Genomic DNA, 24094 nt, shown 5'->3' with positions numbered 1-24094 from the left:
AATGCTCTGTTCATTGACTTGGAAGATATGAAAGATTTTTTTTTCAGTTAAAACTGTCATTAATTTTATAGTCCGTTATTTGAAAAACACCAATTCATTATATCGTTAGAAAAATAAATTGCTTGTTACAAGTGCACAAATGCATACTTCCAATAGAAAAAACCTTCAGGGAAAGAAATTGAAGTACGGAGCGCTCATAAAAACCTGTATATCGGATGAAAAGTCACTGGATGAATACATTTGCACAAAAAGCACCCCTAATTTGAACAGAGGGAAGCTACGGGTTTCTTCTGAAGCAAATGCTATAACTTTTTACATCGGCACAAAATTTCACAATTTTTTTTTTTTTTTTTTTTTTTTTTTGGCAGATCACGTAAAAAAAAAGTCCATGTTCGCAGGTATTTTTAAATCATAATGTTTAAAAGCAAGAACATGCATTTGTATGACCCTTTCACATGTCCGATCAACGTAGATATTAGTAAAAAAAAAAATCAGTCGAATGAAAAAGGGTGTTGAAAATACCTCGGAGTGATTTATTATTTATCTTACTATCAAAAAGTACAGGAGTGGATTTCGACAATTAATGAATTCCTAAATGAGGAAGATCATATTAACTTGTCTGGCATGAATAAACAGGATTTTTGAAACAATGCAATTTGGACTGTACAAAGTATATACACTGACACTGATGTTTCTTTATCCACCAGCGATGATACTGACGTTAAACTGACGTTTAATTAACGTTTAAATTTTCACTTTCTTAACTATCTATTTTTTATACACCGAGTGTATAGTTTTATATCATAATTCAACCGCCTACGTGTATTTGTTGTAGCACTCGGATTTTGCAAAATTATATATATGTATGAAAAATTTCTAATTTTGTAATAAGCTTGAATGGATTAATTATCACTTTTTCAAAAAAAAAGTTTCTTTAAAGTATCCTTCGTTATACGCTGTTTCCAAATTCCACTGTGTATTTAATGTATAAAAAATTTAACGAATTTCTAGTAAATCATTTCAAATACGACTCGTAAGTTAAGCAGAAGAAAAAAAATCAAAATTAAGCCAGCCAAATTAAAAATGTATGCTTATATTTTGTCGGTCTCTAGCATGAAAAAAGGCTTTTTAGGTGTCAGTTAATCATAAAACTTAGTACACCTCGAACACACGCTAATGTATTCATACTAATCGCACGCTTGATAGACGCTCCGCCTTCTCATTCAAACAAGCATTCTGAGCGTATTGCATTAGCAATACTAGTCCCCTACCGGCAAGTGTAATCTGGTTCCCGTTAAGAATTGAAAATGCCATAATTCCGTCAAAAATTAATGAAGCGGGACGAAATGCAAACTTGATCTATAACTAATCAAGGTAAAGCCACATACCAAAAATCAGCTCAATATCTACAAGCGTTTAGAAGAAAATTGCGGAAAACCCTTAAAAATTGAAAAGGTCGTAATTCCGTCAAAAATCAATGAAGCGGAACGAAATGCAAACTTGATCTGTAACTCATCAAGATACACTCACGTACCAAAAATCAGCTCAATATCTGCAAGCGTTTAAGAAAAAAGTGCGGAAAACCAAGTGGGACAGACTGACAGACAGACAGAGGGACAGACAGACAGACAGACGGACAGACTCAGAGGAAACCTATAGTCCCCTCCGGTTTCACCGGTAGGGGACTAATAATACAATGACCTACAAAGTTGTAATGGCGAAACCGGGATTTTACAGTGAAGTATACGATTTTATTTAATCGATATAATATATATATTGAAAGTCTCTTTCCCAAAAAAATCTTTTATGAGTATCTATACAGACTATTCTTGAAGACTTTAGCTATAATATAACAATGTTCTGATTTGAAAAGGTAAAATTCTGCATTTAAAAAGGGGCGAGAAAGCAGTGTTATGAAGATTCATTCTTTGCCCCCTTTTTATTTTGCTTGTCAGATTTTTTTTTTTTTTGGAAGTCCCCCCCCCCCCTACTTTTGAAACCGTTGCTACGGGCCTGTACACATTATTGTCTCCGTTGACAAGATCACTTTTGCTCGTTTATCTCGAAAAAGTTTTTCCCTGAAATTAGGGGGTATAGCTGAACATAATAAATACTCCAAGTATTAATTATATCTAATTAAGGTCTTCCGTTTCCAACGGAAGACCTTCTACTGATTCTGATGGTTAAGATTATTCTTATTATTCTTTTTTTTTTTTCCTAGACGCCAACTTTGAGACCTCATATCTTGCTCATTTCTCAATGGATTTTGCTCAAATTTGCAGGGTTTATAGACGTTACAAAACTCTATCAGAATGCTGTCAAACATTTCAAAAATTCACTTCCGCTTTTGGGTTATCTCCCTTTAAATGAAAATTTACTAGGCTTCATTTCCAGACAAAGGCTCAGAGACTACAAAAGCTGGAGTAGAAATTCTACCGAATTTAAATAATAGAAGCACTGAAGTTGTGCACATCGGTTTTTGTTTTTCAATTTCTGTATTCAAAATGGCGCTAGAGAGGGGTCAAAAATTAGAACGCCAAAAAGAGCGAAAATTTACACATATTTTCCTTTTTATCTTCTAAACTAAAAATATTTTGATAAAACATGTAGAATAAAAGTTGTGCACAATTTTAAGGCCTTTCATTTGACACCACTAAAAAGGGTCTAGCCCCTAAAATTAGGGATCAGTGGACCATTTCACAAAAAATCTTACGACATATTTTTATCTTAAGTGAAACATATGATGAAAATCGTTTTCACAAAAATTCTTAAGAAAGTCGTAAGTGCAAAATCTGTCATAACTTTACGAGAGCCCCAACCCTCTCTTAAGTATTTTCAAATCGATTTTATTGTAAAAATATAACCGCAAAAAACAAAATACACGTTACATAAAACTTTTTAAATCAACTTCCAATAATATTTTATATTTTTTTCACAATCATTGTCGAAAAATTAAATGAAATACACTACAAAATATTTACGATGTAAGTTTCACTTAAGATTTTCGTATGACCTACTTTTACGTCAGACTTGCGATTGTGACGTCAGATTTTAATCTTCCCTGCTTCACAAACGATTGCATTCGATATTTGTATTCAATAATGTTTGTTTTGCTGACAAATGTTGAAAACTAAGTTTTATTTTTATTTTCACCCACTTATTTAAGGATTATAAAGAATATTGAAGTCGTTGCTAGGGATGAAGTCTGTCGTAAGTAAAATCTTAAGTTCAATCTGCTACGAATGCGTTCGTGAAAAGCACTTAAGATTTGTCGTAAGAGATTCTTAAGTTAAAATCTTACGCAAAAACTTAAGATTTTTTGTGAAAAGGGCTACTGGGGCCCTTTAAAGTTTTTGCTTTATAACTCAAAAACGGTAAATATTTCGAAATAGCTGCCGTAATTAAAGTTGTTATTTAACATCTTATTGATCTCAAGAAAACGTTATTTTGTTTGAGTCTTGTGGTCTAAATGAGCTAGAAGCATAACACATATACAGGTAAGTGTTTTCATTCAGCAAGTAAACAAGAGCTCTTCATGCGTGTAATTAAAATAAACTTACTATAAATAATAAACCTAGCTACATTAGATGCTAATACTCTTTAGAATCAGGTTCTTGAAGTATTTTGTGCTTTATTTCCAAATTATTTACTGACAACTTTCCCTTTTATTTCGTTTGTTTTCAAATTTGGATAAACCAGTCTACTAAACAGGGAAAAAAAGATAACCTTTTCTTCTTATCATATAAAAACAAACAATAAAGTTAGAAAATAAAACAAAACTTTAAACGTAGACTATTCACAGCCATTAAGTACACGCCTTTTACATTCACTTTGTGTGTTTACAATTATGTAACCCCTCCCTCCATAGCGCGTGGCAAAGGAGGTCACCGAAGATCAATCGGCGTGTGAACCAGCGACCTAAGGTCATACACAAAACAATCCATAGAATGGCCATTCCAAATACATTTTGTTAACTAAGTGATGAGTGGATAAATATGTTGAATCTTTCAGACTATTTCGTAATATCTTTGATTAAGTCGCTAGTACATTTCAATTTACATATTAGAAGAAGTTGCATATTTATTTTTATAAACATTGTATTTCTCGATGTTGAGATAATTGCGCTTTGTGGAAAATTATTTTAAAATCATTTCGAATCTTTCATATGATTTCGTCTTACTGTTTATCACTCGCTCGTTTTAATCAGCTAGTCTTAACTGCCTTTCACTTATTCACTTCAAATTCAATGCATTTTGAATGCCGAAAAGACCACTTTGTTTGTGTATTAAAGAAACAGTTTATTTATCTCTCTAACGTTATTATTTAACAAGTTGCTATTTCTTTCATGAACATTAAACAGCATGTATGTAATTATCACGATAATTGTACGTAGAGGTCACATTTTTAATTGTCAGGAAAATCGAAAATAAAATTAAGTACTTTTGAGTTTGTATTATTTTCTTCCTAACTTACAATATTATTGCATACAAAATACTAGGTCGGACGCAAGTAAGCTAAATATTTCACTTGTATTTGAAAATTCTATCGAGCGTCGAAAGAATTTTACCCGTTAAAAAGTGTACCAAAAAACCCTTCCTATGCAGTTTTCTTTGGGAAGCAATTGGCTTAGATAGTTTGTTCCGACATGTGTTGACAAAATTCACGCAATGAGAAGCCATACATTTCGAACTTGTGACCTCTTGGTCAGTGCATGTGAAGATTACGCATGGCAATTAGTGTCTGGAAAATAAATGATTTGACAGGTTAAGATTTGTTCTCATTTTAAATTAAATACAAACACAAACCCGTTATTTTCTTTGTTATTTTATACCGTCCCTTATATCAGACAGATTATTTTAAAAACGTGTTGTTTAGGAAGATTAATCTTATGCATTTGTTTTATCTCATCTAATAAACTGAATTTACCCATGACACGAATTACATGCATGTAAGTACGCGTAAATGTTTATGTGGAAGAGCGCCCAAAATAAATACACTTCGAACTCTGGAATTTCCCTATTTTACTGTTTAAATCATAGGTCCGCTCAGCTGACGAGTTGTTTTAATAACGGTAATAAATTATATTCAAGTCCTGGCCAGCGATCGTTACGGTTGGTGACACTGCAATTAAACAGGTCGATACTCAGGTACTAAGATACTAACGGGTATATATATTTTCACCTAATATGTTTTCATTAAGTGTTTTCATAAGAAGTAAATTGCTGGATGATATCATGTTCTCCCTGATCACATCGATAGCGTGTAGAAACAGCGGTGCATGAACACACGCTTTTGTGTACAAAGCAAACGTGTAAACCAAAAGGATGGGAAAAAACGACGAAATAAAAACATTTCTCTATTAACTGAAATTATTGTCTTTAGACAGATAAAAATAAATGATTATCCGCCTGAGAACATGTGAAAATTATACCCAAATACAATGTAACGAAGGATTTGGGGTTTAATCCCGAGTACACAATTATAGCAATGATGTGTACATGTACATGCAGAATTCTGCTTTTTTATCCTTCGTCCATGTGTTCCTCCTTAACGGAAAAAATTATCATTAAATTATATTATACCGAACGAGGTTGAAAAATGACGAACTTTATTTCTTAAAATTAACAGCAATTATCAGACTTTTCTCATATCACTGTAAAAATGCCCTAAAAAACTAAAACCGTCTTTTTGACTTTGTCAACGCGTTTGATAGATAATGAAAAAAAAAACAAAAAAAAAAAAAAAAAAAAAAAAACGCTGGCAGATTTAGAGGAGGTTCAGGGGGCCTGCCCTCTTTTGTATCCAAAATATACACAAGATTTAATAAATCAATTTTTTTATGTGGGTTTGGGCCCCTACCCCGACACAAAACTGGTCGGGCCCCCTTTTCAAGACTCCTGTATCCGCCACTGAAAAAGAATGTGTTGTTCTCCTGGATGTCGATATCTGAATTATGTTTTAATTAAACACCTTGTCTAATATATCATGGGCGCCCATAATAGGACGATTATTCGTTTTTTAAAATAAAGTGGTTCTTACAGATGTTAAAAAAATTATAAACGGCTAATTAATTATTTTATTCATCTACAACAAATGTTAATTAGTTCTTTGCTTACATAATCCAACTTTTATAAATTAACACGAAAGTCGTGCGATCGTATACAAATACTCAGAAGCAATCTTTCATATTTAATGAACGTATAGGTGAATAAATTTCCTCTCATCACTATACGTATACCCCCATCCTCGAAATAAATAGAAAGTTTTCCTTTCGCAGTCGGTTGGTTTTACCAGGTACATGTCAGTACAAGTGAGGATGGAGCTTTACAGAAGCAGGTGATGAATTCCGAGAGAGATAGGCACTGCCTATTTTATATACATGTACATTCCTAGGGACCATGTTTTCTGAACCGATGTCACTGTTATTCAAAGACCTAGCTAGAAATTCTCTCTCTCTCTCTCTCTCTTTGAAATGCAGGCCCGTCGATTGTAAAAAAAAAAAAAAAAAGACAAAATAATTTCAATTTTTAATAAGTATCTCACCTTCCAAGCCTCCCAAAAAAAAAAAAAAAAAATTTCAACCCAGAAATTTCTTGACGAGCCAAAAAAAGAAACTCTTTTCCCAAACGTGAAAAACCAATTTCGTGTGTGTGTTTGTGTGTGTGTATGGGGGGGGGGGGGGTCGCTGACTTTTAAAGCTTCATACCTAAGACTTTTCATACCATTTTAACACAGATCCGCGTTTTCGAGGAAGGGTCCGCGTTTTCTAGGGGGGGGGGGGCATGGTCACTTTTACTTGGCTTAGTATATACATTTAACTGCCCCCAAACCCCTCTAGATCCGCGCATGGGGTCATTTGAAAATAGTATTCTCAAGAATCCCTGGACTAGAATGAGAAAATTTCCAACATAGCATACATTCATTTTTTTTTTCAAATATTGATTCCAGGGAGAAGGTTTGGGCCGGAAAGAGTGTTCATAATTTAACATAGGAATTTATATATCCCCCCAAACGAAGTGTGTGGGTTTGGGGTGGAGGTGTTTTGAGTCTTCTGGAATCACACTGTCCGTCTGCCTAGCTGTCCGTCTGTACGTGATAGTTTGCCAAGGATATAATAACTTTGTTATGAAGAAACTGGAAGGTCAACTTGGTACAAAGATTACTAATGATCCGAGGGTGTGTCAAGGTTTTGATCCAATGTCATTCCGGCAAGTTCAAGGTCACTGGAAAAAAATAGCAAGTATCATACTTGATACAGGAATTGCTTATGACAAAATTAAATGGTTTGACACGACCTTCATCCAAGGTCATTCCTGTAAGTTCAAGGTCACTGACAGAAAAGTGTAAGATTACTGTATGTGCTATAATTTTGGAAGCTCATACTTGGAACAAAGATTGCTTATGATCCACCGGTTTGAGATAACATAGTACTAGACTGGCAGAAGAAATGGCAAAATTCGTGCCTGGATTATAAATTTATAAGGGGTGGGAGGAACGCAGGAAACTTTTTCTCAGATTGCTTGAGATGGGTTTGTCCTGACCTTGAACAAAGGTTTTTTCGGCAAGTTCAAGATCACTGGCAGATAAATATTATTTTTTTTCCACATGCTATAACTTTGTTATATAAAATCACTGGAAGCTTTTACTTGATACAGAGATTGCTTATGATCCAAGAATGTGTTTTGACCTTGATCCAAGGTCTTTCTGGCAAGTTCATGGTCACTGACAGAAAAGTGCAATATTCTTTTTCAGGTATATCTTTGTCATTGGGTATCACTGGAAGCTCATAATTTGTTCAAAGGTTGTTTTTGACCTTAACGTAGGTCATTTAGGCAAGTTCAAGGTCACTGATGTAATAAGTGTAAAATTCAAAAAGGTCTAGTCGCCCAAGTGGCGCAGTGGTAAGAGTGTCTGCTCTAGAGTCGTGGATTATGGAGTTGATCCTTACGTCGCAGGTTCGAATCCCACTGTGGGACGCAGAGACTGATCCTTCGGATGAGACCGTACAAACTGAGGTCCCGTCTGGTAGTAGGTGCTGACACGAAAAAGATCCCTCACTGCTAAATGGCCATGTGTGCCGAGTATAGGTCAAAATTTGCAGATCTCCATCGGCAAATGGTGGCGTCTCCATATGATTGAAAAATTCTCGAAAGGGACGTTAAACAACATACAAACAAATAAACAAAACGGTATATACTTTTGTAATAGAAAAAATTGCATGCATTTGCATTTCACTGAAAAGATGATAAATATATCATCAAGAGTGTGTAATGGCCTAGACTTAAATTCGAGGTCACTTAGAATATGATGTTTTGGATAAATAGTCTGAAAGAATACGTGACTGTGATTTTTTTTATGTCGGTGACATAAAGATGGTGTTTGCTCTTAACCAGCTGCAGAATGTGTCATGGCTTGACGCAAAGTTATTTGGACAAGTTCAAGTTCACTGACAGTGGAATTTTACATTCCTTTACTGTCTTTCTACTGTTGAAACATTGAAAGTTGATGCCCCTTACAGGATTGTTTATAACCTTAAAATGTTGCATAACCTTGACTCAAGGTCGCTCTGTCCTGTCCGGAGCTCCGACGGAAGACCTATTCGTTGCATTGCAACGAGCTCGGCTCTAGTTGCTGTATATATTTTGCGTGGATCTCGAAAAAGAATGTCAAGGACACAAAATGTAAATATATTCTAAGACTTTGTGCATATGTCCAGGCGTATTGACAGATTTCTGAAATATCGGGATATATAATAAAAATTAATCAATGAAATCTTTTCATATGTAATATTAATTTTAATGTGTAATAAAATTTCGTGTTATTACATTTTGCGTTAATCCTGACGCAAAATGTAATAACACGAAGTTTTTAATGTTACTAATTTTTATATGTTGAACAATTAAGACAGTTCTTTTTACATACATGTCACAGGCACTTGTTTCGGTAATATTTTTTTTTAACCCATAGTATGATATTATACTATGGGTAAGAAACATGTTACCGAAACAAGTGCCTGTGATACATGTATATAAAAGTAACTTAATTTGGTAAAATGATTCGATTTTTACTGATTCATTTTTGTATACTAGATGCCTGCAATCTCAAAAAAAAAATAAAAAAAAAAAAAAAAAAAATCTACAGTTGCCAACTGTTTGTGTTTTTGTATTTTAATTTGATTGCAATTATGTATTTGTATATTTTTGTATTTGTCAGGTAAATACAGGAACACAATTAATAAAATGTGTTATATATTTTCTGAACTGTCAACTTAAACTTTTATAAGGCCCGGATGGCAGTTTCTGCGCGGCAAATTAGCTATAGTTAAGCGAAACACCGTCACTATACGTTAATTTCACAAGTGCGTAATTCGACTCAAAATGAAAGTAGCAAAGGAAATTTTGCTGTCTATAAATAGAAAATACTTTTAAGATTTACCAATGTCTTTTTTCTGGTAGACATTGCTTACTTTGACTTCTGCCTCATTTCATCCATTATACAGCATATATGTGAGTAGAAATTTACATCTCATGCATGCATTTTTAAAGTCTACTTTTCAACTCACTAGTTGTGATAATATATAAATAGCATTGATTATGTTAGATACTAACCGGAATTCCGGTTTTAAGTTTCATATCTGATCTTTATGGAACGCCAAATTAACATATATTCAAATATTTGTACCTATCTTCAAATAATTGTACCTATCTTCAAATGAATTGTACCTATCTTTAAATCAATTGTACCTATCTTCGAATGAATTAGAGATAGGTATAATTCAATTATACCTATCTTTAATTCATTTGAAGATAGGTACAATTGATTTGAAGATAGGTACAAATGCAATGAATTGAAGATAGGTATAATTGATTTAAAGATAGGTACAATTGAATTGAACCTATCTTTAATTACTAAGATATTGGCAATAATAACTATTCCCTTCATTATACGTCATTTCCGTTACGTCTACCGATCTCCGACACTTTCGGGGTACTCGGGTATATATATATATTTTTGCTCACTTATTGACATACATGTGTATTTTAATAAGTATATAATGCTTTTTGCACATTTTAACATACCTTTATTTCTCCTTTCATCCTCGTTGTCGTCGCTCTGTATGCTCTGTGCGTTTCCCGCCATGTTCAATATTGTCTCCAAGGGAGCGTTCATTATTTTCAATAACACAAAACGAATTGAACCTAGGTATAATTGAATTGTACCCATCTTCAAATCCTTTATGGATATGTTCTAATTGTCCCTATCTTCAAATCAATTGTACCTATCTTCAAATGAATTAGAGATAGGTATAATTCAATTGAACCTATCTTTAATTGAATTGAAGATAGGTGTAATTCCATTAAAGATAGGTATAATTTATTTGTACCTAGGTATAATTATTAGAGATAGGTGCAATTATTTACACCTATCTTCAATTCAATTGTACCTATCTTTAATTCAATTGTACCTATCTTCAATTCATTTGAAGATAGGTACAATTATTTGAAGATAGGTACAATTATTTGAAGATAGGTACAAATATTTGAATATATGTTAATTTGGCGTTCCATAGATCTTAGTACATGTACCATTAATATGTAATGTTAAGTACTGCACAGCACGACTAGAAGTAATACTATAGAGCAAAATGTTTCTTGTAAAGTAATTGTTATAGAGTGGAAGTATTGTATTCTGAGGCGCTGTTTTAGTATATTTAATGTATTTTAATTCTGATACGAAAACGGCGCCTCATATAGATTGCGAAGCTGAAAGAAAGCTTTCTTATATATGCATACTGGTAAGTCTGTGAATTATTCTTTATGAATATAGATACCTGCAATCTCGTATAATTTCTACAGTTGTTCTTTGCATTTTCCTATACTTAAAATTGATGACATTATCTATATATGGTATATTACATATAAAGGAATATAGTTTCTATAAGTCCCATGAATTTTGAATTCATTCCTGAAAAAGACTGTTAATAAAAATTGTTAGTAACACTAAACTTTTGTAAGCTTGGCAGTATAGATGTGTACCTAGGTTTGCAGAGTTACGTGTCTTTATCTCTATATACTAGACGAAATCCCGCGCAAGCGCGGGTAATTGAATTTATACCACTACCGACAGAAAATATATTGTAGTTTCTACTGACAGCCTACAGGCTTATAGCAGGAAGAAATACTTTGTTCAAAATCCCACATGTGCGTCTCCACCCCCCCCCCCAACCCCTTTTGTAAAAACTTGAAAAAGATAACAATTTCATTAATTGATGTTTATTGTGAAACCTGTTATACTATGTTATGGATATTGTACTTCAGATGCTCTTATTTTATTTCCGTCAAGGATAAAAGCAGCGAATATGCATATTTTACTGATAAATTGATTGGTGTTTTTTTTTGGGGGGGGGGGTAAAAATTCACAGGTACTTGGGTCTTGGATTATAAATATGTATGTACCTTATTGATACGTAAAAATGTACTTTACCTTTTTTACATATCAATAAGGTACATATATATTTATATACCAAGACGCAAGTACCTGTGTAAAAATTAGCTTTTAACGCCCTATGAATAGGCCGAGTATTTGATACAAAAGACTGTATTCAGAAAAAAACTGAAATGTATTGATTAAAGCACAAAATTTTACAGCTTTAATTGTATTTGAGCAATATCTTATACATTAATTTTCTCTTTTCATGTAAGCAATTTTATTACGAAGTAGAAATTGTACTTCGGGTTCGTTGCCACGATGCTCTCAGTGGGGAATATATTACACATTTTACCGATAAATTTATTAGGAAAACCTACTACATGTATGTAATAGTCTTTCGATATATAAATATATTCACAACTTATAGTGTTATCAATGATTTACCATTATTTCAATGACCATTCACGCATAAGCTTTTTTTTATGTTAATCGTCTCGTTTTTCTTTTTAACATCGGGCTCGGTGCTATATGATGCTCTAGAAGCTTCCGTCAATATTAAGATCGGTGAATGACAAAAATAATTTGCACATTTCCCTTTTTAATCGGTTATCACAACTTATTTCTTTTATGTCATTTAAATCAAGTTTTGATTGAATAATTTAGTGATGACGTTTTATGAAATAAATAAACGATTGCTTGTTGTCAGTTTCATTGAAAATTGCCAGAAACTTAGATCCGCCAACCGGAAACGCCACCTTACTCATGTTTTTGCTATTTCATGACTGTTTATAGAAAATAAAAGTAGACTTTTAATTTAATGTACGATACTTACAATGCGAGTTAAATCTAAATATAGTTTACGGACATCATATTGTATCTAGTGTATTCTTAGAGGAGTAGGTAAAAACTCTAGTGCATCCGTTTCGGAGTTTATTTGCAAAATGTATTAATTTATAAGTATAGATTCAGATCAAAAAGCGGGCACTCATATCTTACCGGTATACTTCAAATAAATATCAATGAAGTTCCAATACCAGGAATATGTAACTTGTGCAATACGTTTCAAAATGAAAATGGAAAAGGATGTTTTAATAATTTTACTATTTTTCTAGTAACATGACTGCTGTTTTATTTCTTCCATTATAAAGAATAAGTGAGTATAATTATTATATCCGGGACATGTATTTATTTTAAATTTTTTCAATCATAGTTTGATAGAACGTGTATATAAAATTAATAGCTTTGATTATTTTAGACACTAACTGAAATTCCGGTATTTAAATTCCATGTCTACCAACTGTATGGACAGGTATATTTACAGAAATCATGCTACAAAATAATCTTTATGCCAATTTTTATAACTCGACTTGCCGTGATTTCAATTTTGTTTTGAGCTTAATTGTTGATTATTTTCTAATATTTTTTTCTGAATCAGTAATGAATCATATTTTAGTTGTCGTAGAGTAAAATCATCCAACACGTGGAATCTACTATGGATGGAAAATATTTGGAGACTGCGAAGCTGAAAGAGAGTTTTCTTGAGTGCACGGTTTGCAACCTTAATTTTGACGATCAAGATCACGTTCCCCGTCTCTTGAACTGCCTGCATGCGTTCTGTTCTTCATGTCTAGAGAAGATTGTAAAAGACGAAAAAATCACATGCCCTTACTGCCAGAAAGTCCACTCAGCAAAAGGAAATGACGTCACAAATTTTCCCAAAGATCTTACCAGACGAGATTTGATGGATTTCGTCAGAGCTTCTTCTCAAGAGACTCCAATAATCTGCGGTCTGTGTGATGAAAACAAGGTGGCAACACACCGCTGTAAGGAATGCCAAGGATGTTTTATTTGCGAAGAATGCTTCAGAAATCATCAAAAGATGAAAACATTTAAGGATCACAGTCCACTAGCTTTGAAGGATTTGCCTCAAGATACCATTTCTGGACTTGAGCATTTCAGCCATGAAGAAATGTGCCCTGAGGTAGGACATGGCGAGGCATTAAAGATGTATTGCTCAGATCCATGCGGAAAACCGATTTGTACTCTTTGTGCATGCACTACTCACAAAGAACATCAAAATTACTCAATATCTGAGGTTTATAAAGAGGAAAGTGAGTCAATTCAGGACATTTCCAAAGAGGTTGGGAAAAAGATAGAAAGCTCAGAAAAACTTATAGAGGCAGTTGATAGGGAGATAGTTTGCTTGCCTGAAAAGGCCGAAGAGCAAAAAGAAGCTGTTCGGGCTCAATTTGCAAATGCAATAAGTTTGCTGGAAAGAAGAAGAGATGAACTTTGCAAGACTATGGATGAACACGAAGAAAGAAACGTCAAACTCCTAGAAGTACAGAAAGAAGAAATAAAGAAGTACAAAGAATCTTGCATCGAAGCAATCCATTTTCTCCAAACTTCCCTGGCCCACAAAAATAAGCCAGCTTTCCTAAGACTTGCACCAACTATTAGATCACGATTTCAAGAACTGGAGAAAACACCTCTTGATGTAGAACCTCATGCTAAAGCCGGGTGTGTCAATTTTGAGAAGTTCAGTTTGAAGAAATTTTCAGACACAGTTACAGGGTTGGGCCGAGCATTATGCACATACGTATATACTCCTAAATCTTCGATCTGGGTGAGCAGCAAGAAATTTGAGGTTGGAGTGGAAAATGAGTTCAAAATAGAATTGAAATCTGTCAATGAAATACCCATCGACAATGAGGATGTCGTTCTTGTTCTTGAATCCGAAGATGGAAAGGATGTTCACGTATCGTGCAAATACGAGGACAATATGAAAAAGTATGTTGGCAAGTGGTGCCCTGATGAAGCAAGAGAATTTGGCTTAAAAATCTTGTGTAATGGAGTGCCCCATGATTTTCAACTTAAGAAAATAAATGTCGGAAATGCATCTCTACCCTCTGGTAAGTGTTTTATTTCACTCTGCTTGAGTGTGTCTTGCTTAATTGTCATTATCCAGCGGTTATTTGATACTTAAGAAGTCTTAAATTTGAGTGGCTATATTATTTGTTTTTAAAGGAAGGAAAATTAAATCCAGATTATTGATTTTGTACTTTTATACCAGATCCAGAATATTTAATATCAAGAACTACCAGTCCACTTATTTTCCCTCCAAAATCATATAATCCTTCATTAAAACTGTCTAAAAGGAAAAGGGTGCAATAATTTCATAAAGGAAATTCATCGAATGGACATGGTGCCATTTTGTTGTTTTGAAACATGACAATGTCGGATTACACAAGTTTGTTTATGCTAATGTTTATATATAATTATGTATCAATATCATAATCATTTACGTTATATTATGACAGAGACAAAAACTGAAAGTCAAACAGCACCAAAAGAGAAAGAGAGTAAGAAAGCCAAGTAAGTGAAAATTAGAATGAAAATATTTTCAAAATTAAAAAGAAGGACAACAAAAAAGTCATTCACTCTTTACTCATTTTTTTTCTGCTTGTAGTCTTGTTCCTGGATTGTTAAGTCGCAAGAAAAGCAGGTATATATTTGTGATTTTTCCCCCAAAATATGTAGTCTTGCTAAGCTGAAATGCCCAATATTGCTAGAAAAAAGACACCATGATCTTTTACTTCGTGTATTTATTTTTCACATCTCAGAAAAAAATGCAAGGCTGTGGATTTTTGCCGAAATATTTGTAAATTATCAGACTTGAGAAAATCAAACTTATTTTGTATGTTTCTTTGTTGTTTAACGTTTTTTCGCTCATATGGAGACGCCACCACTTGACGTTGGAGGACTGCAAATTTTGACCTACACTAGGCACTCAGGCCCATTGAGCAGTGAGGGATCTTTTTCATGCCAGCACCTACTGCGACACGGGAACTCGGTTTATACGGTCTCACCCGAAGGACCGGTCTCCACGTCCTGCAGTGGGATTCGAACCCGCGACGTAAGGATCATCTCCTTACTCTGCGACTCTAGAGCAGATGATCTAACCCACTGAGCCACGTGGGCGACTCAAACTTACTTTTTAAAAAATCGTGGAATCGGTTAAAGGCTATCCGTAGTTGTATTAATGTGTACTATATATTTGGCTTTAAGTCAAAATTGTGACACATGTACCCTGAGGTCAAGGGTTACAGTACACTAATGCTTGACATTTTCATAGAGAGGACGGAGTTTAAAGTCCTATTTCCCTATTTTCTGGACTTTTTAGCTCACCTGAGCCAAAGGCTCAAGTGAGCTTTTCTGATCAAAATTTGTCCGTTGTCTGTCGTCGTTGTTGTTGTAAACTTTTCACATTTTCATCTTCTCAAGAACCACTGGGCCAATTTCAACCAAACTTGCCACAAAGTATCCTTGGGTAAAGGGGATTCAAGTTTGTTCAAATGAAGGGCCACGCCCTCTTTCAAGGGGAGATAATTAAGAATTAGTGAAAAAATAAATGCATCATTTAAAAATCTTCTTCTCAAGAACCATAGGGCCAGGAAAGATGAAACTCATGTGGAAGCATCTTCAGGTAGTGTACATTCAAGTTTGTTCAAATCATGACCCCCGGGGGTAGGGCGGAGCCACAATGGTGGATCAAAGTTTTACATAGAAATATATAGGAAAAATCTTTAAAAATCTTCTTCTCAAGAACAGCAAAGCCACGATGAGTCATATTTATATGGAAGCATCCTCAGGTAGTGTAGATTCTATTTTGTTCAAATCATGACCCCCGTGGGTAGGATGGGGCCACAATGGAGGATCAAAGTTTTACATAGAAATATATAGGAAAAATCTTTAAAAATTTTCTTCTCAAGAACAGCAAAGTCATGATGAGTCATATTTATATGGAAGCATCTTCAGGTAGTGTAGATTCAAGTTTGTTCAAATCATGACCCCCGAGGGTAGGGCGTGGCCGCAATGGAGGATCAAAGTTTTACATAGAAATATATAGGAAAAATCTTTAAAAATCTTCTTCTCAAGCACAACAAAGCCATGATGAGTCATATTTATATAGAAGCATCCTCAGGTAGTGTAGATTCAAGTTTGTTCAAACCATGACCCCCGGGGGTAGGGCGGGGCCACAATGGAGAATCAAAGTTTTACATAGAAATAATAGGAAAAAATCTTCTGAAGAACTGCAAACCATGATTAGTCATTTTGATATGGAAGCATCCTCAGGTAGTGTAGATAAAAGTTTGTTCAAATGATGACCCCCAGGGGTTGGGTGGGGCCCATTGGGGGATCGAAAGTTTTACATAAGAACATATAGAAAAAATATTTCTTTTCAAGAACAGGAAAGCTATGTTTAGTCATATTGATATGGAAGCATCCTCAGGTAGTGTAGATTCAAGTTCAAATGATGACCCCTGGGATAGGGAGGAACCAGAATGGGGGATCAAATTTTTACAAAGGAATATATGGGAATTTTTTTTTTTAAATCTTCTCAAGTACAACAAAGCCATTTGTTATATTGACATGGAAGCATCATCAGGTAGTTTAAAATTCAAGCCCCCCCCCCCCCCCCGGGTAATCTTTTCAATACTGAACTGATTTGTGCTTTTGCCTAGCCAATGTGCTCAGGTGAGCGATGTGGCCCATGGGCCTCTTGTTATATATCATGACAACATGATTACATCAAACTAGGGCTGGGACGATGCAACTTTTTCCATATCGATACGTATCACGATATTTGATCCACGATACGATATGTACCACTCTATGTTGAATTGGTTATAAAATCGTGTTTTGGATTGAAATGAACAAAACATTTCTTCACAAATAAGAACTATTTATTCAAAGAAGTTGTATATCTGTTTCAAAAACAAAATTATTTTACACAAGTGGTGTTAATCATGTTAGTTATTATGTATTTCATATTTATATTTAGCATATTTATCTTATATATTAAACCCAAAATGTTAAGCAAACAAGGAAAAAACATGTCAGATTTTTTTGGGCGATATTTCGATATTTCTTCATATGTATCGATATGCGTACCATCCTCACCCAGAATCAATATTATCAATATCTCGATATGTCGTCCCAGCCCTACATCTTACTTGAAAGTTTTAAGTCTATTCAGATAGACCTTTACTGCCTAAGTCAAGTTAATGCCATGATCCATGTTTGGGTCATGTAAAAGAATGTACATATACCAGCTTGAATCAGTTTCTATTAAGTGTTACAATGTATAACGTTTTTCACAGTACACGATTTGTGACAGACAATGATTTCAGCCAAACGATATAAGCATGAATGTTGAATTATTTAACAATGTAACACATAGCCATTTGTACAATACTTCAGATATATAACTTTTCCATGTCTCAGCAGCAGCATTCAATAGAGAAAATTATGACAGCTACTTACTAACTCAGTCACTTTATACCTGTACAATTTTTTCTGCGCTGTAAATAATAAACTTGTAAATGGTTCAGCCAGACTTTTCCAATCTGTAAAAGATGAGAGGAAAAAATTGCATATTCGTTTACTTTCGCTTTGCTTGCAGAATTTCAATGTACATGCTTCAAGTACTAATACTAACACATGCATGAGCAAATTCTTCTTTCTATGTAGAAGTATAGGAAAGCTTCTGACTGGAATAGATTCACAGACAGCAGGAGAATGCAAGATCTGCTTGGACATCTGTCAGATACCAAAACAGCTTCCATGTAAACATAACTTCTGTAAAAGATGCATCGATCCTTACATGAAGACGAAACAGAAATGTCCGTTTTGTGAGAAGGTGTACGGGAAGATTTATGGAGACCAACCAAAAGGACGAATCATGTTCCAAAGAGAAAAGAGAAGCCTCCCTGGATACGAAGGACATGGAACAATTATCGTCTCCTATATCATTGATGCTGAAAAGCAAGGGGTGTGTTGAATTTACCATAATTGTTTTCCTTCAAAAAACATTAAAACTTTTATAATGGGAAATGCTTAGTTCTTACTTTCTATATGTATCTTTGACACAGAGAGAACACCCACATCCTGGACGTCAGCTCGCTGGCAGATTAGAAAGGAGCGCATTTTTACCAGATAATAAGGATGGTCGTCTGATTGCCAAGCTTTTAAACATTGCTTTTAGCAGACGGCTTATTTTCACCGTTGATAAGTCACAGACGACAGGCGAGGAAGACGCTTTAGTGTGGAATGACATACACCACAAGACCCGCCGTGACGGTGGACCCGAAGAGTAAATTTTTTTAATGCTTCAGATACTCTGAAATTAGAATGTGAAGCTTTTATCTAAATGGGCTTAGATTTATTTAGCAGTTATTGTAGAAGTATGCAGTAAAGAAAATGTTGGTCTTTCGTTTGATTTTAGGCATGGTTACCCTGATGGCTCTTACCTTAAGAGAGTGTTTGAAGAACTCCAAATTAAGGGCGTGACACAAGAATCTGCGGACGACACCAGCGAATTTAAAGAATATTCAGCAGTGTTCCAGTCGCACTGAAAATCAAATATCCAGTAGTTATTGCTCGAACAGATTCAAACAGAATGTAGTTTTTCATTTAGTGAATGTCTTCCCAGTACTTAGTTAAAGGAAAAGTTAGATCATGTTAAGTAAATTTCTAGTTATTGAAAGACTAATTGTTTTAAATTGCTAAAAATCTAGCTTACAGAGTACTTAAAATATAACCGCTTTTTCATTGCTTAATATATATAAAGTTCTGCGCTAATCAAATATTTTCTCTCTTTTTCGTTTTTTTTTTTGTGTCTCAAAACTGGCAATTAAAGATCTAACGTGAATGTGAACATGAAAAAAATTAACGGTTAAGTGAAGTACTTATTAAATATTTAGTGATTGCTGGTTGTATTAAAGTTTTGACCATGTTCTTAATTGTGTATGTATGTGTTTCAAATTTTATTCATTTGGATGTGATGATATTTGGGCTTTAATTCTCCATAGTTTGCTCATAAGTGTTACCGAAGAATTTTAAAAATCTTAGTAACAGTCACAATTTTTTTAATTCTCAGTTTAGATATATTAAGTTTACCAAAAGGGGGTCTAATCTACCCATCTTTAGGTCCAGCTGTCAGAGTGCCCAGTAGTCCATTATCCAACATAAAGCATTTTATATCATGACACATGTATAATCTTATCATTACTTCACATAAAGCATTCCAAAGTCTTAATTGAAACATTTGATAAATTTATTGGACATAGGCAACGGGGTGGGTATAAGTGCAAGTGGAATATTGATTACCAACCTGGGTATTTTAGAATGATACAGATCCAGTTTGATTCATTTCTAATCTGATTCAATCTTTCAAAAACCTGTAGACTTAATTCTTCATGTACAAACAACACAATGTCAAAAAAATTAACCTATTCAAAAGTTTTATTTTGTCTTACTTTTGCGAACTTGATTGTCTGGTCGCAAATAACAATAAGTTTTGTATTTGGTTTTTGTGTTGTACTTTAACCACTATATCCGTGGATTTATTTGTACTTACTCATTAATATACAGATATACCCGGTTGTATTGGTTTGATGATGGTTTTTAATCTAAACGGATGTTTTGTTTTTGTTTTTTATTAATTTTGGTCACTGCCATATATCATGCTTGCTCAATAAGGAATAAGGTTAATTTGTATTCCGATCCAAGCACTGGAGAACAGGTCAATTTATGTTTTTATGTTCAATTCTGTTTTTTTTAAACTTATTTTTTGTGAATTTTTTTTTTTTTTTTTTTTTTTTTTTGAAAAGCAATATTTGTTACATATATTTATAGTCCCTCAAATTACTCCACATTTTTTATTTTGTCTATAATTTGCTTTTAAAAAGAATATAAGAAAATTAATCTGGATTTTATGAAATTACACTTTTTATATCACAAATTTTATTATTTTGCTTGGTTGTGCCGCTTGGGTTTAAAAAATATATACATAGCGTGCCAAAAGTGTTTGACTTTTTTATCCAATTGTATCAGAAAAATCGGTGATAAATGCATTATTGCAAATACATGTATTTCTGTAAAGAGAGCACGACGAAATCCGTACATTGTATTTAGCTTATACTTGCCTAGCTGCAGATCTGTAGCTCGCTGGTTGGAAAAATTGGGACGGGCGACAGGAGTGCTACAGAGCAACCAATTGAAAAGGTGTAAATTTATTGCGCTCAAGAATGCGCTGTTTCTCGATTTATTTCTCAGTATAATTCAAAATATTATGTTCCTGACATTTTCTTTTACTACTTCCACAACAAAACTGATTGTACGAGTCATGCCCGAAGTCATGGACCGAATTGTCTTCCTACCCAAAATTCAGTTTAAATAGCCGATATTTTTGAATATTGTGTAAATATACACTTTTTTTAATGGGTGGCACTGTAGCTCTCTGTCAAGTTTTGCAGCTCTCTGTCAAGTTATTGCAAAATATTGGGTAATTGGCCTTGGATTTTTAAGGAAGGCAATTGTCCGTATCACATGTCGGTGTTTGCTTAAATATGTGCATGCGCACAAGCTGTCCTATTCATAGAAAGATGGCATCACAAATTGTTAGTTTGTAAAACAAAATGTTTACTGACTGAATAGGTGGCAATATATAATTTCGCCCTCAGCCAAAAATAAGTCTCTCAGCCTCCGGGTTTGGGTGTCATTTTTCTCCCCACTCACCCTATCCTCTCCACGCCGTCTGTTGCTTGAGGCGACTGCAAGGGATCTCCATCTGGCTCTGTCTGCAACTTCTCAGTGCTTTCTCCATGGTCAGACCTCTGATCTTCAGGTCTTTGAGAACGGTTCGCCTCAAGGTCTCCTTTGGCCGACTTCTGTTCCTTTTCCTTTGTGGTGTCCATCGAAGACCAATTCTGGGCAGTGAGGCATGCCGCATGTGTAGAACGTGACTTTGCCATCTCCAGCGTTTTGTTTTGTTTGTGTCTTGCTTGGTTTGTGATATTGTTGGCATGTCGGTTCTATTCAACAGTTCTTGTTTAGAGATGGTGTTAGGCCAGAAGATCTTAAATGGGTGTCGAAGAGATTTGGTTTGGAAGACTTCGAGTTTCCTTTAAATGGCCAAAGAGGTCCATCAGAACTCTGATCCATACAAGAGACAATGAGGACATTGCTGTTGAAGATCCTGATCTTGGTATGTATGTTAAGTCCTGTGAATCTCCATAAGGGCTTCAACATTGCAAAAGCTTGGTTTACCTAAAATTGCTGATCCTGGTGTAAGTTTCCTTGTCGCAGTCTCCCGTTGCGGTGACTGCTTCCCAGGTATGTGAATTTCTTCAATGTCCATAAGGTCAGGATCTAGTGAATGAAAGGCGCCCACAGATTTCTCAAATTTGAGATACACATTCTTTTAATGATTCTTTACGAATATATCTTGGTAAAATAAGGTGTATCCGGACATAATTTGGGGTAAACTCATCGGAAAAACATATTATAAACTGCCCATTTTCAATGAAAAATGAAGAAAGTCTGGTATAAATATGGGAGTTTTTTTCCATCTCAGACAAAGGAAATGTATCAATATTGCCTACAGTCTCTTAGAAAACGGTTTTTCATATCTTCTCGATCTCTACTTTAAAATGATATTAAACGGAATAAGGGTTTCGGAGTTATATTTGACATGATTTCAAATTGAATTCCATGAAAGTGCTTTATTTTCTACATAATTCTATTGAAGCCGTAAAGTACGGGAAAAATTAAGTTTAAATCAATTATGACATCATAATTAATCTAGCACCAAGAAGAAAGTCTAAACTCATTTACTAGATCTTGACCTTAAGTGGTTTACTGTTGATCATTAATAGGTTGCTGTTGTTAGTTGTGTTCACTCGTAAGACCTGTGTCTTTTTTCATGTTGTCCTGATTGTGCTCGCTGTGACACTGAGATGCTCTGTCTTCTGCTGGATATTTTGGTGTCTGTTAGATAGGAGGCCACGGTCATCAGCATAATCCATGTCCTGTAGGACTGAGGACAGTGTCCACTGTAATCCTTGTCTTCTACTTTGTGCGATGTTCCTCATCTTTGTGCGAGGGAGAATAGCACGGACTATAGAATACATCCATGCTTCACTCCACAAAGGACTCTGTTGAGCTGGTTGTTATGTATTACTTGTCACTCGAAGTTCTCATAGAGGGACTTGATGATACGAATCAGTTTCTGGGGCATGCCTTAGTGACGCAGGACATACACCATCCTCTCTTGGGGCTTTACCATTCTTCAGTTTGTGGACTTGTCACTTAACTCAGTGTGATGCTACCCATTTCTATTTCGAGGTCTTTTTTCTGGATCATCAATGTCGGGAAGTATCAATGGATCTGGTTGATTCAGAATCTTGTAAAATGCTCTCCTTATCTCTCCAATTTTGCCATTTCCCCTATAATTACTTAACTGTCTTCTCCTTTCACAGTGAGGTCTTGGTTTGGACTCGTGATGACCTCTTAGTTTCTTTGTGATTTGGTAAACGGTTTTATGTTTTTCCGTTCAGCGGCTACTGTATCTGCGCTTCTTCAGCAAGTTACTCCTTGTAGCGGTGCTTATCTCTCCTCGCTGATTTCTTCACTTTCCTTCTCTTTCTCTCTGTATAAAGTGGCTTACCTTTCTTTCACTCTTGGTGACTTAGTATCTGGGAGGGTTTTTTCTTTAGTTGTTTCCTCACTTGTATGATGGACCACGTGTCTTTGGATATCCAGTCTGTTTTGGCACACATTTGTAGCATAAGACTTCTGTATCAGTATCATTCAAGGCCTGGTTGAATTGATCGATAGTAATTGCTGTCTCGTCTAGGAGTGTGTTGTATCTGTTCCTGAGCGTGATGTTGAATTCTTCTCTATCACTCTTCTTCTCTTGTGGTTACTCTGCCCAACCCTTGCAATGAAATCTCCGATCAGTAGTGTAACAAAATGCCTTGTCATGAAGAACTGCCTGTAGAGGGCTGTAGAAGTTATCTTTTGCTTTTTTCTTCTGCTGCTTCAATTGGTGCTTATAGCACTCGCAATGGAGATCTTCGTGTACCTGGAGTTGAGTCTGACATGCATACAGTAGACGTTTGCTTACAGTGCACTGAAGGACGGTATTGGCAAACTTCTGGTCAGGCCCGGATCCAGGAATTTTTTTCCAAAACAGAAATTTCTTGACAAGCAAAAAAAAAAAAAACATTTCGAAACGTTAAAAAAAACCTATTTCATGGTGGTGATGATGGTCGGTGTCGGGGTCTACGTTTTCTCCGCGGGGGGGGGGGGGGGGGGGGGGGGGGTCCAAAGTCATTTTTTATTTACTTCAGAATGTACATTTAATAACTGCAAATTCCAGGGGGAGTCCGCCCCCCCCATCCCCCATTCTAGATCCGCGCATGCTGGTTGATAAGAACGCTACTCCCTCATGGTGGTTGTTATTACTTCGCCATGGCCATATATATTGACATCCCCTGAGCTCAGTCTCTGTTTTCCTATTCCTGCATGTTTACCTGAATCGCTCATGGCCTGCAGGGATAAATTGTATCAGTTCATCTAATTTACTGGTTGTGCTAGTCTTCCGGTTTGATAAAGCGTTCGGACATTCCAGCATCGAATTCGGATGTGATTTTTCATTTGCCAGATATCATGCTGTTAACCGTCGTAATTCCAGATGAATGGCCTGTTTTACTCCATCTATCAGTTGAATTGTTGTTCCTTGTTTCCTACCAGGTTGGGTTAAACGGGTAGGGTTGCTGGCCCTACCCCCAAACGTCTTCCTTTCTCAGCCTGGCAT

General features: G+C 35.1%; 2 protein-coding genes across 3 annotated transcripts in view; both read left to right on the top strand.

Annotated features, from left to right (window-relative positions):
* The window catches only part of LOC133172714 (thioredoxin-related transmembrane protein 2 homolog), a 284179-nt gene that overhangs the window by 7041 nt on the left and 253044 nt on the right, over nt 1-24094 (top strand). The window lies entirely within an intron of this gene.
* Nucleotides 12893-19230, top strand: LOC133205769 (uncharacterized). Of its 2 annotated transcripts, XM_061341637.1 has the most exons (6): nt 12893-14342; nt 14751-14805; nt 14900-14935; nt 17965-18265; nt 18366-18586; nt 18719-19230. In XM_061341637.1, exons 1-6 carry the CDS (start codon nt 12923-12925, stop codon nt 18846-18848), a joined length of 2163 nt encoding a protein of 720 aa, XP_061197621.1. In that variant the 5' UTR covers nt 12893-12922; the 3' UTR covers nt 18849-19230. The 2 variants fall into 2 exon arrangements, with proteins under 2 accessions (XP_061197621.1, XP_061197622.1); XM_061341638.1 differs by lacking the exon at nt 14900-14935.

Source organism: Saccostrea echinata, unplaced genomic scaffold (assembly GCF_033153115.1).
Source record: "Saccostrea echinata isolate AGI-Se365-2 ecotype Australia unplaced genomic scaffold, CSIRO_AGI_Sech_v1 ptg000054l, whole genome shotgun sequence".
Taxonomy (NCBI): domain Eukaryota; kingdom Metazoa; phylum Mollusca; class Bivalvia; order Ostreida; family Ostreidae; genus Saccostrea; species Saccostrea echinata.
Note: the sequence above shows the minus strand (reverse complement) of the source record. Positions and strands in the feature narration are given on the sequence as shown.